The following is an 18,294-nucleotide window of genomic DNA, read 5'->3' as shown; positions in this document are numbered from 1 at the left end:
TAGAGTTAAATTCTGTTAAAAAATTGTTTTATTTTCTTATTAATTTTACTTTAATACGACATGAAGCAATTTGTAATTTAGGCCTATTATAGTAACTAATTATTTGTTTATTCCAAAAAACTTTTATTTTTTATTTTTTATTTTATTTTGTATTGATTCGCCAATTTTTTTTTTTCACTAATTTTTTGGTTTTTTTTTTTTACAATTATTTTATTATTTTATTTGTTAAAAGAATAGGAGTATTATAGGAATATAAAAAAATAAGGTGGGGCTACTTTAATACCTTTTGAACATTATGAAGCTATATTGCAAACAACGGGTAGTTTTGGGGGCTTCTTTATATTTTTCCCATAAAAAAATGTGTGTTTTCTATAGTTTAAGTTAGGGTGAAAATTTAGAACCGCTAACCGTTTTTATATATATATATATATATATATATATATATAGTTTTATTATATCTATATTTCATATAATATATTTATTATATATATATATATTTGTATGTTGTGTATAAAACTACAAGTGTATATATTTACAAGAATTGTTGTAATTTTATTGGTATTATATGTTGTGTAGATTCGTAGAAGGTGACCAACAAAAATTTTGGTATATAGTAATTTTTAATGCTAAAATGACCATGAAAAAAAAGAAAAAAAAAATTGTTTAAAGTGAGCAAAAAAGGTTTAAAGTGAGCACAAACCTAATCCAAAATCAGCCAAAAAATAGCCCAATAAAAGGCCAAAAAAAGCAATTATTCGGGTGTAGTTAACCACGTGGTTAGTAAAATTTACATACCGCCAAAGTAATTACAATGCCTAAATCACTAATTTCAACCGTTTTTTCACCCATAGTTTAAAGTATCTAATATTGCTGGAGATATGGGTCAATTTCCGAAAAAATACGAGCACAAATTCCAACTATTGGCGCAACCTACCATTCTTCTTGACCGGGTTAGGTTTTCGAGAAATCCTCGCGAGTCGCGTCCTTTATACGTCACCCTACACAGACAAAAGAGTTTCATCGGCCCATGCCGTGTTTGTAAGTATCTTCGTTCCTTGAGGTTCTTCCCTTTATCTTTTGGAATCTTAGGCAGAAGCGAGAGATAGAGAGAGATGGGTTCGCAGGACGGGAGATCGCTCTTGGAAGATGGTCTTTTACAGGTTTTGTTTCTATCTCTGTGTCTCTGATAGCTCTTTCCATATCTGACTGATTGTGTATCTTGGATGCTGAATATGTATCTTTTGTTGACTATTCACTTGCAATTCTGGGTCTTTTTGTATGAACAAGGAGGAGTTATGGAATTCCTCACATTATAGAAGGATAAATATGTTTTGGAGATTGCTTTTTTTCCAAAGTGAATTGTGGACCTCTCAAGTGATCTGGTTGTCTTTGGAATAGGTCTGGTTGACCCAGGCGTTCTTGCTGCAGCCTAATGTTGCACGCTGGGTATTTGAAAAAATGTTTCACAGAAAAAAGGTTGAAGAAATGAAAATGGTAGTGATTGTAAATTGAACGAAAGCGTCTTGAAGAATCTATTAAACTGACTTTTTGAGGAAGCCCAAACCTCCCAAGTTCTTGAACACGTTCAGAGCATTCCCAATGACTTATTGGCTTATGTATATGTTTATGCAAAATGGCTCATCAAAGCCTATTTTTTCTAGTTTAGCTAACAAGTTTTTAAAGCCTGTGTCCAACCGTTTTGATGGGTACCCGAGGATGGGTTGAGACTGAGGATGAGATTTGAGGGAAATAAAGATAGTTCATTTCAGGTAGGAGAGACCACAAACCTCCACTTAGGGCAGGAGAATATCACAAATTCACTAATATTTTCTCTGATTTCTCATTAACAACCAAATAGTTTTTAAATAGAAATACAATAAGATGGCACCTAAATTGATAAGAACTCATTAATCCTTAAAACTAATTTCAAATAATATAACCTTAATTTCAAATAAACTAATCCTAATTTAAATAATCTAATCCTAATGAATTCCAACTCAACCTATTTCACTCTAAATCTTATCTCTATCACGTTTATCTATATTAAAATAGTCGTTTTTAAATTTTTTATTCGTTGTTGTTACAAACCCATCTCCACCTAAAACCACACCAAATGAACACCATCCACCAGCAACATAACTCAACAATCTCAAATACAAACACACTTTGGTTCTTCCAAAGTAACACAAACAACTATACAAGTATCTCCCCCACCTATCAATACCCCAATCTACTTTTACAAACCAAAAGAAAGCATAATAGAATACTGCAGAAACAGAGAACCCAATTACAACAGATATCTATCAAACACTTGCTTCGTCTCGGCAATCAGCTTCATAGGCCTCATCATGATCATCGTGATTATCTTCCATTATCACCAACCAAAGGCCACTTCAATTCTCTCATCCTCCATTATCACCAAACAAAAGCTATAAACTTTGGAGGGGAGAGAGAGAGAGACCTAGAGATGAGGTTATAGATGAATGAATATATTGTATCATTGAAAATCACCCATTTGGCCATAAACAGCAATCACCCAACAAGGGAAGAGTTTGTATCACCGAATATCAGATACATTATTTCACCGAAAATCACCCTAAGAAGCTCCATGGAAAATCTCTCGCAAGGAAAATCACCCAATCGGCCAAAATAGATGACATAAATACCCTTTTTCCCTTTATTACAACAATACTCTTTCTAACGCTTTCCCTCAAGTTGGAGCATATATATCATATAAGTCCAACTTGAAACAAATAAACTAATCGAATACATTGAATGATCAACACCTTGCTTGATCCATTGAATGATCAAACAATTCATTGCTCTGGCCCAAAATACGATTAATCTGGCATGGGCTGCACGAGCTCCTAATAATTTATTGGATATATTGATAAGCCGGGCATTCCCGGCCCACCAAGCAAAACCGGTGGTTGCTTGGTCATGACCGGCTTAATCACATTGCAGCGGGTATAGTTTAGTGGTGAAGGTGTGATTCGTTCTATTAATCCCTTAATAGTTAAGGGTTCCCTTCAGAATGTTTGATTAAGGATTTTGTATACATATTAGCAAGTTGGTTTCCAGACTTCACTGTTCAGAATCTTATTTTAAATGAAATGACAATCAACCTCCATATATTTAGTCATTTCATGAAATATTGAATCAGGAGTAATATTTAGTGCAACCTAATTATCACAAAATAATGGGTAGGACCTGAAAAACCAAATTTTTAAAGAAAATGTTGTAGCCATATTTGCTCACTAGCAGTATGAGCCATTGTTCTATGCTTGGCTTCTGCATTAGATCGCTTTACCACTGATTGTTTCTTACTCTTCCACGTGATCAATTTTTTTTTTTCTTCCAAATAATTCATGTCATTAAAAAGCGTAAAGGAGTACAACCCTAATGCACATGATGTATACAAGAGATAACTTCCATTAATGATTAAAAGAAGAACAAAAATGCACAAAATTAGAGAAGTTAGAGAAATGTAAGATATTATCATATTTTTGAAGGTGAAACTGTGCAATCTGCATCGTTTAAACCTTCCACCCTAAAGTGTCCATTTTGCCTATACAATATACTGAGGCCGGGAACTTGCTTTAGATAGCCAACAATAGGAATGATAGCATCCTAATGTGCGACTCTAGGGATTAATTACTATTTGAATTGAACTTACTAGTAAACTGACCAAAACTAATCTTTCTTGAAAATAGAAGAAAAGGATGCCCTTTTACCAAATCGTGAGTACCAAATTGATAAGTTCTAGGAGGTTACCCTTGATTGAATGATTTGATGATTCTCAATCCTTCATTTTCATTAAAATATGCCCTTGTCTTATTGAGGCTTTCTTTCACAAAGAATTTTTATTTGTCTTGTATAAAGGATTCAGAGCTTCTATTATTCTGTCCATGACTGACCTTTTTAATTCTATCTTCAGAATGAAAGCAGCAGCCAATACACAGGGGATGGCTCAGTTGACTTTCATGGAAAGCCTGTTCTGAAGCAGAATACTGGAAATTGGAGAGCCTGCCCCTTCATTCTAGGTGACTTATTGTTCTTGACATTACTCTAGTGGTCATGTTTAATCTAATTCATTTTGTTTCTGACATTTGTATTTTACATTGAATACAGGTACTGAAGGTTGTGAACGTCTCGCCTACTATGGGATTGCTACTAATCTTGTTACTTATCTTACCACCAAATTACATGAAGGAAATGCCTCTGCTGCAAGAAACGTTACCACTTGGCAAGGGACTTGTTATCTTACACCCATCATTGGAGCTGTCATAGCAGATTCATACTGGGGAAGATATTGGACAATTGCTGCTTTCTCCACAATTTACTTCATTGTTAGTATATTTATCCTTTGTTTCACTCTTTTAAGTATTTCATTGCTGGGCCACATGACCTCACATATTCATGTTCTTCAAACCAGTGCAAGCCTTTGGTTTTCATTTCTTTTTCATCCGGTCTTTTCATCATTCATTATACATGATGTTCTCAGGTCTTGCATACTTGCTTAATTATTATTATTATTATTATTTTTTGATAAGTAATCAAGATATAATACTCCATACAAAAAAACAAAAAAAAAAGAAAAGAAAAAAGAAACAAGAAGATATAATACTTGTTTAATTCTCCTCAGTATTGGAAGTGCAGTTCTCATTTTCTAGTTTTGAAGAGCGTAGTTTGGTTGTTTGAGAATGTTATAACACTCCAATTCATAGAGATTAGAAAAAAATAATATAGTTTGGGTAAAATAAGAATTGAGGAGTTACTGATATATCACCTTTGCATTCTGCTGTGTAAATCGTGTCCTATGTCATAGGTAATTCTTTACTCAAGGAGTGATCAAGCAGTAACTTTAAATACAATTGTGAACTTATTCTAGCGTATATGTCCCAAGTTTTGATGAATTTGTAAGTATAGTCCTGGCACTATCTTACTTGAATAAGGGATCAATGAGTGTTAGGATTGAATCAGAATAAGTAAGCATTATGAAGTATGTTACTAAACACGGTATGATGAAAAATGTCTTATTTAATTAATTGTAGTAATTGAAGGAAGGTGAAGGACATGAAAGAGAAGAATTTGAGCGCTGATTATCTAAAAAAATTTAAATTACCAGTTTGGTGCATTCTGAGCTGAATTTCTTCCCTACATGGTGCTTCTTTTCACTCAAGAGCATACCTCTAACCAGAAAGGCATTACTCCATTACAATGTGATTAACTTTTGAACCTTGATACTATGATGCCACCAGAAGGCATCCACCATTCTCCTTTTTGATGCATGGAATGCTCAGTAATGAGGTTTTAATGAAGGATGCCATCCAGCGTACAATTGCTTTTCCTTCTCTAGACGTGCTCTCAATGTTTATCCACTTATAATTTATTTATGTACTTGAAATGTTGGAACACATAAAGTCATCAATTTTTGCACAGGGAATGTGTACATTGACACTTTCAGCATCTGTTCCTGCCTTTAAGCCTGCTGAATGTGTGGGTTCTGAATGCCCGTCAGCTACTCCAGCTCAGTATGGAGTCTTCTTTCTTGGGCTCTATCTGATTGCTTTGGGAACTGGTGGGATCAAACCCTGTGTCTCGTCATTTGGTGCCGATCAGTTTGATGATACTGATACAAGGGAAAGGGTAAAGAAGGGATCCTTCTTCAACTGGTTTTATTTTTCTATCAATATTGGTGCTCTTATATCAAGCAGTTTCGTGGTTTGGATTCAAGACAATGCTGGGTGGGGTCTAGGATTTGGCATTCCTGCAGTTTTTATGGGCATTGCTATTGCAAGTTTCTTTTCAGGCACTCCCCTCTATAGATTTCAGAAACCAGGGGGAAGCCCTGTTACACGAATGTGGCAGGTTTTGGTTGCATCATTCCGTAAGAGGAATATGGTGGTCCCTACAGAGAGTAATTTCTTGTATGAAACACAAGACAAAATCTCTGCCATTGAAGGAAGTCGGAAACTGGAGCATACTGATGAATTAAAGTAATCTCTCTTTTACTTTATCCTGAATTTGAACACTTTCTTCAGTTCTGAAAATTGTTTCCAAGCCCTGATTGGTATTCTTTTATCATTGCTGAACTAGTTTGCTAACATGTATACATAAATGCAGCACACACATTAGTGCGTGTTTTGGATACCCATGAAATGAGACCCCCTTTTTTTTAAACACTTGCACCGAATTTTAGTATTGTCGAATTGGTATCACTGAATTCAGAATAATGAATAGGAATGAAGGCCCCTGGGTCTTTGCTCAAGTGGTAAAGGGTGAGTGTCTAGTCATTTATCTTTGGATGGGTTACTCTTTTCAGCTCAACGAAAACTTGTGGGATTATTTTAGGTGCATTAGGGAGCACGATGAAAGAAATTTTGTTTCATGGAAGCTAAATACGCTCTCATGGTTGAGTAAGCATGTGATGTGAAAACAATTTTTTTTTTCTTCTTCATAAGAGCTGTTCTTGTTAGTATTTTTATATTCTGTTACTTTTTACCCTTATTGCTGTGGTTATGTGCTAGGAATCTTATCAAAGTTTTCTTTTCTAGGTTTTCTTTCATTTTATCAGAGAGTAAACTACTGGAAAACCTTTTTTCATGTATTGCATGCATATTATTAAATGAAAGACTTTTTATATGTTTTCTCTGCTTGGGAGGTTTTATTGGATTTCATATGGGAGATGTCACTGGGTGTATAGTTTGTCTGTTTCTTATTTCTTTGTTCTCCTAGATTTTTGTTGCATTTTCTTTGTAGAGCTCGACTAATGTCCTGTTGTTTATGTCCCATACCGTTTCTGAGGAAAGACAAGATGGCGTATGCATGGTTAAGAAAATCTGCAATGATTTGGAATGTATAGTGAAGTCTCATTTGCAAATAAATGTAATTGGAAGAAAGATTATGCCCTGATCTGTCTTAAAATTTTGACATCTTCTAGACTCATGCTTCTTTAGATGAAAATATTAATCTCTTGTAGCGACAACATGAGGTCATTTCACTTTATGTACTTGCGTCAAAATTGTTGCATGCTTTCCTGAATTTGTCAACTGCAAGACAAATTCTGCCCAGAAAAAGAAAATTTTCAGTACACTTTTGTTTTCACTGCAGGTGCCTTGATAAAGCTGCTGTACTGTCAGACACCGATATTAAAAGTGGAGACTTCTCCAATCCATGGAGGCTTTGCACTGTAACACAGGTGGAAGAATTTAAGATTTTGATCCGCATGTTCCCAATCTGGGCCACTGGAATAGTGTTTTCTGCTGTTTATGCCCAAATGTCTACATTGTTTGTTGAACAAGGGATGATGATGGACACAAGTATTGGTTCTTTCACCATTCCTCCAGCCTCCCTGTCATCCTTTGATGTGATCAGTGTTATTTTCTGGGTTCCTATATATGATAGGATAATTGTCCCAATTGCAAGGAAATTTACTGGCAAAGAGAGGGGCTTCTCAGAGTTGCAGCGGATGGGGATCGGGCTTTTTATTTCTGTGCTATGCATGTCAGCAGCTGCTTTGGTAGAGAGATAAATCGGCTGCGGCTTGCGAGAGAGCTAGGTTTGGTGGATGAAGATGTAGCTGTACCAATCAGTATATTATGGCAAATACCCCAGTATTTCTTGCTGGGAGCTGCAGAGGTATTTACATTTATAGGGCAGCTTGAGTTCTTCTATGACCAATCCCCAGATGCCATGAGGAGTTTGTGCAGCGCCTTGTCGCTTTTGACAACTGCATTGGGAAACTACCTGAGCTCTTTTATTCTGACAATAGTAACTTACCTCACAACACAGGGGGGGAGCACCGGATGGATCCCAGATAACCTGAACGAGGGTCATCTTGATTATTTTTTCTGGCTTTTAGCCGGCCTCAGCTTCATAAATCTCTTGTTCTATGTTGTCTGTGCCAAAAGGTACAAACAAAAGAAGGCTTCCTAGGGATTCTCCAAGAAGACGTCATTTCTCCAAATTATTAACAAACAATTGGTCTGTATATAATGTACTTAATTTACTCTCTCCGCACTCAGAATTTCGATTCAGGTTCCAGCTTGTATTTATTTGTGTTCAAAATATTTCCACCAAGAATTTAATGATCAGCTTAATTCTAAGCTATTTATTTATATTGTGAATAATTAAATTAATGGTGGTAATTAGAAAGAGTATACTAAATACCACATCTCCATCTTACTTTTACTTTGTTGTGGTGATGTGGCAGTGTACAGAAGCTTTTGAATTTTTTTTTGTGTAAAGGGTTTTTTTAATGATAGGTGATCAGAAGATGATGAAGATTGAATGAAATGAGAGTATGATATGTAGTGTTACTCGATTATAAATAGGCAGAAGGTTTTAGCATTTCATTCGAGTATGTCCGGCCGGCGGGCGGATGTGCCCTTCTTCCATCTGGGTCCTACCGTTCCTTGATTCTCGCTAGCTAGAAAACTTGCCTTGATTCTCAAACTCTGCGTCAACTGCCCTTTCAAAATCACAGTTGCTGAGGGGGACCAAAAATGGTCTTAACGTTCGTTCATCTCTACGGTACAAAAAAGAATTTAGGGCCTAAGCTACCATTCTTCTAAGCTTGGACCAACCATTCTGCAATAACCCCTGCGCTCTTAAATGCGTGTCACGTAGATTTCGTGTCTTGGGTTCATCTTGTGTGGCTTTGGGTTCTCAAAGAGAGAGAGAGAGAGATGGCTTCTACGGACGAAGAGAGACCACTGATAGAAGATGGTGATGCTCAAGAAGTAGTACAGGTTCAAATCTCTCTCTCTCTCTCTCTCTCTCTCTTATCTGTTTGTTTGTGTGTATCAGAATTCTACTTTTCTTTTCTCAGCTGTGTTTGAAGTCAACGCCATGTGGTGATGTCCTTTGTCCCCCTATTTTGTTTCTCTAGTTGTAAAATGATTATGCTTTAGCCCTATAATTAATGATCCTTCTTCTTAAAGCACAAGCCTCTGTTTGTGATGACTGTTTTTTCCATTGCTCCATTCTCATGCTCTCAATTGTTCACCAAGAACACAAAGGAAAAACCATTCGTTTTCTGGCTTGCTTTCTCCCCATCGATCTCGTGCCTGTCAAATCCTAGTCGGTTTATTTCTTATTATAAAACTGGTAGTTAGAGGGTGAGTCAGCTTGGACATATTTTGCTTTTCACCTTTCCTTTCCCACTTTTTTTTTTTTTTTCTTATGGTTCCCGCTCACTGTTCCCCTGCACGTGCCCAAAAAATGCTCTCATTTATGACAACTTTTGTGAAATTTGATGATTTTAACTGATGTGATTTGGCCTAATGTAAATAAATATATATGCATTATTGTGCTGTCTCATTGTTCTACACACTCATGCATGTACATTCGTTATTCATGATGAGGAAATTAGAAGCTTAAATAAACTCTTCTTGATGAACGTGTCGTGTCCTTCTCTGGACTCACCCTAGATCTAAAGATGTCTTTGGCTCTTTTGTTAATTCATCTTCTTTTCCTTTTGGTTTTCATAACATGACTTGACCTTCTACATTACATTAAAGAGAGATTTATCTCTGGAGACTGAGAGTGTCGCTGGAGATGGCTCAGTTGACATCAAAGGGAGGCCTGTTCTGAAGAATAGTACTGGAAAGTGGAAAGCGTGCCCCTTCATTCTAGGTACCTAATTATTGTATTATTTTTATTTTCTATCATTTGATATCTAAAGGACGGCTGTAACAGGTAGTGGAGGTTGCGAACGTTTGGCCTTCTATGGGGTTTCCTCTAATCTTGTTAATTACCTTACCGGCAAACTACATGAAGGAAATGTCTCCGCTGCAAGAAATGTTACCACTTGGCAAGGCACTTGCTATTTTATACCCCTCATTGGGGGTGTCTTAGCTGATGCTTACTGGGGAAGATATTGGACAATGATAGTTTTCTTTGCAGTTTATCTTATTGTAAGCAAAAATTAATTAATCTCCATGGTTGCTTCTGTTTACACTTTTTTTTTTTTTTCTTTTCTCTTTCAATTAATATGTAACTTTGAAATCTTGGTTTATTTTATATATGTTGCACAGGGGATGTGTACGTTGACTCTTTGTGCATCAATTCCTGCATTACAGCCTGCAGAATGTGTGGGTTCGGTATGCCCTTCAGCTACAGCAGCTCAGTATGCAGTATTCTTCATTGGACTCTATTTGGTTGCACTAGGGACTGGTGGGATCAAACCATGTATTTGGCCCTTTGGGGCGGATCAGTTTGATGATACTGATCCTAGGGAAAAGGGAAAGAAGGGATCCTTTTTCAACTGGTTTTACTTTTTCAACAACATTGGTGCTTTTATATCAACTAGTTTAGTGGTTTTGGTTCAAGAAGATGTTGGGTGGGGTCTTGGATATGGCATTCCTACATTGGTTATGGGCATTGGAATTGCGATTTTCTTTTTAGGCACCCCCTTCTATAGATTACAGAGACCAGGGGGAAGCCCTCTTACAAGAATTTGCCAGGTCCTGGTTGCATCATTTCATAAGCGAAATGTAGAGGTTCCAGCTGATACTAGTCTCCTCTATGAAACCCAAGACAGAAGATCCACCATTAAAGGAAGTCGTAAACTGGACCACAGTGAGGAGCAGAAGTAATCTTCTCCTTCATTGTCCTTGAGTTTAAACAATGTTGGTTTTATTTAATCATTTTTTTTACAGGTGCCTTGATAAAGCTGCTGTAGTCTCAGATGCTGATATCAAAAGTGGAGACTTATCCAATCCGTGGCGGCTTTGCACTGTGACACAGGTGGAGGAATTGAAGATTTTGGTCCGAATGTTTCCAATCTGGGCGTCTGGAATTATTTTTTCTGCTGTTTATGCGCAAATGTCTTCATTATTTGTGGAGCAAGGGAAGATGATGGACAGAACAATAGGCTCGTTCACCGTTCCTGCAGCCTCTCTCTCAAGTATCGACATCATAAGTGTTGTTATTTGGGTACCTATCTATGATAGGGTGATTGTCCCAATTGCAAGGAAATTTACAGGCAATGAGAGGGGCTTCTCAGAGTTGCAAAGGATGGGAATTGGCCTCTTTCTGTCAGTCCTTTGCATGTCGGCTGCTGCCATCGTAGAGATTGAGAGATTGGAGCTTGCAAAAGAGCTTGGTTTAGTTGATGAAGATGTTGCTGTACCACTTAGCATATTGTGGCAAATTCCCCAGTACTTCATGTTGGGTGCTGCAGAGGTATTTACATTCATTGGACAGCATGAGTTCTTCTATGAACAAGCACCAGATGCCATGCGTAGTTTATGCAGTGCATTGTCACTTCTAACGAATTCTTTGGGAAATTACTTGAGCTCTTTGATTTTGACTATTGTGACTTACATCACAACAGAAGGTGGGAGTGTTGGATGGATACCAGATAACTTGAATGAGGGCCATCTTGACTATTTTTTCTGGCTTTTGGCTGGTCTCAGCGTCTTAAATATGTTGGTGTATATCTTTTTTGCCAGAAAGTACAAACAGAAGAAGGCTTCCTAAGGTTCAGGCCTTTTGTAATCCCTATTTGTTGTTCGAGTTACTGGTTCTTGTGGTTTATCTGTTCTACATATGCAATTGGTTCTACATGTGCAGTTGAACAGCATGTGTGGGGGCATGTGAATTTGTACATTGTTGGTCCAAATGATTACAAACATAAATGGTTTCATTGTTAAATTTCCTTCCACATCGAAGGAAAATGATTGTGTTATGTCTAAGTTGAAAATGATTACATGTAATTGTCTTACTTCTGTACCTACTAATGTAACTCTTGCTTTCTTTACTAAAACCGACTGATTCAAGAACCTTGCACCGGTAAAAACCAAGTGAATTTTTAACGATCCTAAGAGTTAAGAATTGAATTAAATCAGCATCCAACAGTCTTAGAGCTTTTGAATCAATGGTTTGGCCCTTAATAATTATTTTGTTACATGTTTGTTTGAAAATGTTTAGCAAAATTATTTGGTGTAGGTTCATCACTGAGAACCTGAGCCTCACAATAAAGAACTTACTGATTATAATTTTCCAGCATAATTTATTGATCTCAACTTAGTCTATAAATAGACTAAGAAGGTGCAATGAGATAACATTAATCCTGCTAGCAAAACCTATCAAGATATAATTGACCTTACTCAAAATATAATTATTCCTAATTGAATTATTTCTCCTAATCCTACTATTATCATCAAGGGAGACTGTCGCCCCCTACCATGATCATAATAGAAACAACTGTTTTTTTTGAGGAAAATATAAATAAAGCCTACCATTTTTTTGTCAAAAACAAAAAACTACAGGGAGTCCTTTCTACTGTCTAATGAAATATCCAACAAAGAGACCAAATAAATGGGAATGCTTCCTAGGAAACAACATATAGACATGAGATATGTTACAATGCATTCTCTCACCCATCTCCTCGATCACCATTTTTCTTCTTTCAACATCTTTATTTTTTCAAATAAATAAATAAATACAAGAGAGATGAGATGGTGGGGAGATGAGTGAGAGAATGCAAAAAAGCATTTGCCTATAGACATAATGATTGTCCAACAATATATTAACACATAATAAAATATTACGTTGGACAAGTCACATATTGTGGCAGCAGGATTCATGTGAATAGAGAATTTTTCTATACTTTCTGAGATTAAAAATATAAGTTTATTATTTATGTCTCTCTCATCTAGTGTTTATTAGAAGTAGAATCAATTGTTGTGAAGACAGTTAGAATTTGGGATTTTCTCATTCTGGTCAGACCCACACCTAAATGACGACGTGAACCACGCACATGAGAGAAATAGAGTGATATTTACTTGTTTATTTGTTTATTTTCTTTAAAATTTATTTGTAAGCCTAATATTTTATATTAAATTTTTATAAAGGATAGTATAAACATGCTTACAAAGTCAAGCAACATCATCTAATTACAAATAGTATATGTCCTTAAGGGATAGCTCAATCGGCTGGAGACCACACCTTATGAAGCGAAGGTCACTAGTTCGAATCCCCTCCTCCCCTTCTTGTATGAACATGTCAAAAAACAAAAAAAAATTACAAATAGTATATATATATATATATTACTATTTGCATATCACTATATTTGGTTTTAAAGAAAATAAACAAATAAACAAATAAGAGGAAAGCAAGACTTACAAATAAATTTTACAAAAAAACTTTTATAAACTAATGTGGCACAACATGATTGGATATGAGATAAATTCAAATTTTGAAAAATCTAATCATGTTGTGCCACATCAATTTGTAAAAGTTTTTTTTTTTTTTGTAAAATTTGTTTGTAAGCCTAATATTTTCCAAAGCCTATATATGTTCCATATATATACACGTCATACATGACATCAGTTTGATTCATGTACAAGTTATCTTTTTGTTCCCCAAGAATTCGTGGGTTATTTTCTTTTCAATTGTGTATTTCTATTTTTTTTTTCTCTAAGCAATCGTGTATTTCTATTTTATATATATATTCGCTGGTTTGTTTATGAATTGATGAGGTATGTTTTATGCATACTCCCACTAAAGATAAATAATCTGTTATTGCATTTTAAAAAAAATTAGTGAGTGAATTTACGGGAAGAAAAAAGAAGAATATTTTTACTGACAGTAATACGCGTTCAACCTGATCCATCATTCTCTGTATTTCTTAAGATTCTTTGTCAAATATATGGATATCTTTTTTCTTTTCTTTTTTTAAAGTCCTTGACATCTTTTGTCACTATAAATTGTTAAGTCAGTTGTCAAACTCTGGTAGCAATTTGACTACAAAATCTGTTAAGAATAAAAAATGAATCAGTGATGGAAAGCACCAAAGTGGGAGGTGTGGTGGCCTTCCATCACTTACCCATTTTTTTAAACGAAAATTTTATATATATATTTTTTAAATTGAAATTTTTTATTTTTAAAAAAACCATTTTTTTTAAAAACGAAAATTTTTTAGTTTTTTTAAAACGAAATTTTTTATTTAAAAATTTATAATATATATATATATATATATATATATATATGAATTTTGTTTATTTTTAAATCTGGCCACTCCTTGAATTTTATTTTTTATTTTTTATTTATTTTTTTTAATTTTACTAGGGTAATTTGGTTATTGGGATAATCACATATTCACATCTGCATCAAACGTCCTCACCATTCATCAACACCGTTAGCGGTAGCCATGGCTGCCACCCAAAGATCCTTCAAAAAGAAAAAAAGAAAAGAACTTTCTCAATGATACCCTCCAACAGATCCTTACGTCCAGCTTTGACTTTCCAAAGATCTGAAAAAAAAAAAAAAAAAACGGTTATGGACATTTATGGCATTTATGTCGAGCCTTGGTAACTCCAAAAGATCTGAAGAAAGAAGTTATGGACATTTTTGGCATTTACTCAATAATGGCCTTCCTAAAAAATCCCAGCTCCAACGACAGTCTCTTCCAACCCGAAAAAAGTCTGATTATTAACAATTAGAACAACATTTGCTCAGAATTTGAAAGAAAAGAAAAGGGAAAAAAAAAAATAAAAAAATAGGACTTGGTTCTTTTGTGAATATAATTTTTTTATTTTTTTTATTTTGCCTTTCGTAATTGTGTACATTAATTTTGCTTGAATTTTGTGGGCATCAACTTGAAGAAGTTGATACTCATTTCGTTTGTTTCATAAAAAATGAGATGATTCAATAAATAAATATGAAGAAATTAATAACGCGGTCAATCGCCTGAAATTATATATATATATATATATATATTTTGAGATCGAATGCATTTTAGTGTTGTATCCAACCTCTTCCTCCTTTTGTTTTTAGCCTTTCCCACTGCCCATGGCTTCCAAGCTTTCTTGTTCCTGTACCCTACCTTATTTTGAGATACCATCTCCCTTATTTGTTTCCAGATTCTGAATATAACTTTTGAAATAAGGTATGTTGTAAGTTGAATATCAAACGTGAACAAGGGTTGCTTGCAGCCTGAGGAGGAAGAAATGGTCCGAGGTCTCTTCATATGTAACTCCTGCACGTTAGGCCAAACCTACCAATATTCTTCTCATTGAATTGAATAATACCTGTCTACATACATACATTTCTGGGTGCATGCTTAAGTCATTCATGATCATCAAGTATTTCTGCCTCTTACAATGCTTATATATATATATATATATATATATATATACCTTTTTTAAGTTCTTGGGTAAGTATACTTCTTTTTCTTTGAGTTCTAAGTACAAGGAGTGGAGGAGAAACAATTAAGGATGTCTTCTATGGAGGAAGGGAGATCGCTCTCGGAAAATGGTCATCTACAGGTTAAGAGTTACTATCTCAACTAGTGCTTCCTCTCTCTCATAGGTAGAATTGGATGTTTTGATGATACCTTAAGTTTGCAGAAAAGGAAGAAAAAGACTTGTTAGCATATATACAATATTTTTCATGAGCCTCAAGAACTATGTATTCATATATACCAAATATTAGGATTTTATTGTTAAAGTCTGAATGCAAACACAGGGTTTTAGAGGTTCTATTCTTAGGGTATTAGGCAGAGGAAATTTTCCATCTTCTCTCTACTGTACTGGCTTAACTTTTCAAGGTCAATGGGAGTTTATTAATTATTTGAAGTTGACAGAGTGTTGGTGTACCTTTGTCTTTATATTTGTCATTTTCTTTTTCTAGTTAGTTATAAACAAAGTTCTGTGTAATTCTCATTTTCGTGTCTTTGGAACATGCATGTAAGAGCAAATTTATTTACTTGTTAATTATTTGAACTCAAGATTCTGCTCGGATTAGGGCATCCTATTTTTCTATTGGGTGAGAAAAGTTATTTTTTTCTTAACTTAAATGCAGAGTCATTTCTATGAAACAAATTTAGTTTTAACTGCTCCAATCAAGAATCTTGTTTAAGTCTTGTTACCTTTAAGTAAGAATATTATTGAACTTGGCCACTTCAGCCACTACTGTTATGAATGATTGGCGTCCTTGTGGTTCTCTTAAACTGTTTCTTTCATTTTCCCACTTCGCTATACAAGTTATTTTCCAACTTCTAACTTTTTTGGCCCACATCCTTCTTAAGAATTGTATTCAAGTTACTTTGTCTCATCAAGGGTTTTCTTTGTTAAAATTGTGTTTTCAATTTCCTTTTTTTACTTATGAATTGATAATGGGAATAGTATCTTCTGTTAGCTTACCTAATATGATGTTTTACTGTATTATATTCACAGAATGAAGGCAATGGACTCTACACAGGAGATGGCTCAGTTGACTTTAAAGGAAAGCCTGTTCTAAAAAGGAATACTGGACTGTGGAAAGCATGCCCCTTTGTTCTAGGTGACCAATTGCTTTTTACAGTGCTGAGTGCTCTCATGCATATCATAAGTTATTTAGTTTTTTTTTTTTTTTTTTTTTTGACAGTTTGTAATATTAAGTGCAGGTTTTGGATGCTGTGAACGTTTGGCATTCTTTGGGATTGCTAGTAATCTTGTTAATTACCTTACCAACAGACTACACGAAGCAAATGTTTCTGCTGCAAGAAATGTTAACAATTGGCAAGGCACTTGCTATTTTACACCCCTCCTTGGTGGTGTTATTGCCGATACTTTCTTAGGGAGATATTGGACTATTGGTGTGTTCTCCACAATTTACTTATTAGTAAGTATAAGATGAACTATCATTTCCTATTTTTTGGAAGAGGCAGGCTTCCCTTAAAATATCTATCTTCCTTTTTAGTTAGGTTACTTATAAGGGACAAGAGTATAAAGATTCCAGAACCCTATATTATTGTTTAGGAGCAGATGGTTTTCATATTTTGATGATGCCTTTAAGATCAAAACTTCATACTATTAGGGTTTAAGGAAAGTCCACTGTCTCTACCTTATCCCTCCCAAATAGTTAGGTTGTGGTAAAATATTTGTTAAATGATTAAATTCTCCCATTTTTGTTAGCTTAAGTAAAGTTTTGGGATAAATAGTTATTTAACATGGTATCGAGATTTCAATTAAGTATTTGATGAATTGGGCATCATTTGTTGAGGGGATACTAATTAAATTCACCATTTCTATGGTGAGTTTTTGCCTACCATATTTTGTACCAGCCATCTGCATTGATTGATTATATATGTATATTGTTGAAATGCTGGATGATTTTTGTCTTGCATAGGGGATGTGTACTTTGACAATTTCAGCATCAGTTTCTGCATTCAAGCCTGTGGATTGTGTGGGTTCTATATGCCCTTCAGCTTCTCCACCTCAGTATGCAGTATTCTTCATTGGACTCTATCTTATTGCACTAGGGACTGGAGGAGTCAAACCCTGTATTTGGCCCTTTGGACCTGATCAATTTGATGATACCGACCCCAAGGAAAAGGCAAAGAAGGGACCCTTCTTCAACTGGTTTTACTTTTCTAACAACTTAGGCTCTCTTGTGGCAAGTAGTTTTCTGGTGTGGGTTCATGACAATGCTGGTTGGGGTATAGGGTTTGGCATTCCTGCAGCATGTATGGCCATTGCTATTGCAAGTTTCTTTTCAGGAACTCCCTTCTATAGATTTCAAAAGCCAGGGGGAAGCGCTCTAAAAAGAATTTGCCAGGTTTTGGTTGCATCCTTCCATAAGTGGAATCTGAAGGTCCCCAACGATGCTAGTCTCCTGTATGAAACACAAAACGAAAGCTCTGCAATTAAAGGAAGTCGTAAACTGGAGCACAGTGAGGGACTGAAGTAAGTTTCTTCTACATTACCCTGAATTTTACTCATTTTCTTTAAAACCTACCATTTCTGCAGTGCCTTTATTGGCTTGTTTGGTTATTACAAGAAGCTCGTTCAATTAGACATATCACACAAAAACATTGTGAGGTGTCATTTGGCTATTGTCTCTATTAAACACTAGAACTTTTTTTCATACTTTATGATCTCCTAAGGTAGATAGTAAAGCTCTTTATCAAGATTCCAACAAACAACTTGCATTGTAAATAGTAACTTTATCTCAAAACATTTAGATATCGGGTTCAAATTGTTATTGTCAAATCTCAATATGTAGTGGAATGAAAGGGTTTGCTCAGGTGAAGAGGAGGTGGGTTCATGAATCAGCAAGATTTCAGCTCCTATGACTCTCATCTTTGAAGGAAGTTGCATAGGGGACCCAAACAATATAGCCCAAAGTTGCTCAAATAGAGATGTACACACAAAACACCAGCAACACGTATTTTGCATGGCAGCATCATAAAAATTTAGCCATTAAGTTTGGTGACTGATGTGTCTTGTTGAGGCTAAGTTTTCATTTAGGAGATTAGGATCGGAGTTTGCTAGATTATTTCCCTGACATCGTTAGAGCATC

At 35.3% G+C, this 18,294-nt stretch overlaps 2 protein-coding genes and 1 pseudogene across 2 annotated transcripts; all 3 read left to right on the top strand.

Moving 5' to 3' along the window:
* Positions 1-906: 906 nt before the first annotated feature.
* Positions 907-8,120, top strand: LOC132177592 (protein NRT1/ PTR FAMILY 8.3-like; annotated as a pseudogene).
* A 245-nt stretch (positions 8,121-8,365) lies between these two features.
* On the top strand, positions 8,366-11,731 carry LOC132177595 (protein NRT1/ PTR FAMILY 8.3-like). The gene is made up of 5 exons (XM_059589976.1): positions 8,366-8,753; positions 9,525-9,639; positions 9,703-9,920; positions 10,041-10,597; positions 10,665-11,731. The coding sequence occupies exons 1-5, from the start codon at positions 8,691-8,693 to the stop codon at positions 11,485-11,487; spliced, it is 1,776 nt and encodes a 591-aa protein (XP_059445959.1). The 5' UTR covers positions 8,366-8,690; the 3' UTR covers positions 11,488-11,731.
* Positions 11,732-15,136: 3,405 nt separating this feature from the next.
* Positions 15,137-17,682, top strand: LOC132178096 (protein NRT1/ PTR FAMILY 8.3-like). Its single transcript, XM_059590551.1, has 4 exons — positions 15,137-15,278; positions 16,188-16,293; positions 16,397-16,614; positions 17,122-17,682. Exons 1-4 carry the CDS (start codon positions 15,228-15,230, stop codon positions 17,680-17,682), a joined length of 936 nt encoding a protein of 311 aa, XP_059446534.1. The 5' UTR covers positions 15,137-15,227.
* Positions 17,683-18,294: the final 612 nt, after the last annotated feature.

This window comes from Corylus avellana, chromosome ca4, assembly GCF_901000735.1.
Source record: "Corylus avellana chromosome ca4, CavTom2PMs-1.0".
NCBI lineage: Eukaryota > Viridiplantae > Streptophyta > Magnoliopsida > Fagales > Betulaceae > Corylus > Corylus avellana.
Note: the sequence above shows the minus strand (reverse complement) of the source record. Positions and strands in the feature narration are given on the sequence as shown.

Bases quoted from the DNA above. Each gene is read 5' to 3' on its own strand.
- LOC132177595 (XM_059589976.1), top strand. From the start codon at position 8,691: ATGGCTTCTACGGACGAAGAGAGACCACTGATAGAAGATGGTGATGCT. The intron at 9,921-10,040 runs GTAAGCAAAAAT...TATGTTGCACAG, and splicing joins TCTTTGCAGTTTATCTTATT to GGGATGTGTACGTTGACTCT. The intron at 10,598-10,664 runs GTAATCTTCTCC...TTTTTTTTACAG, and splicing joins GACCACAGTGAGGAGCAGAA to GTGCCTTGATAAAGCTGCTG.
- LOC132178096 (XM_059590551.1), top strand. From the start codon at position 15,228: ATGTCTTCTATGGAGGAAGGGAGATCGCTCTCGGAAAATGGTCATCTA. The intron at 16,294-16,396 runs GTGACCAATTGC...TATTAAGTGCAG, and splicing joins AGCATGCCCCTTTGTTCTAG to GTTTTGGATGCTGTGAACGT. The intron at 16,615-17,121 runs GTAAGTATAAGA...TGTCTTGCATAG, and splicing joins TCTCCACAATTTACTTATTA to GGGATGTGTACTTTGACAAT.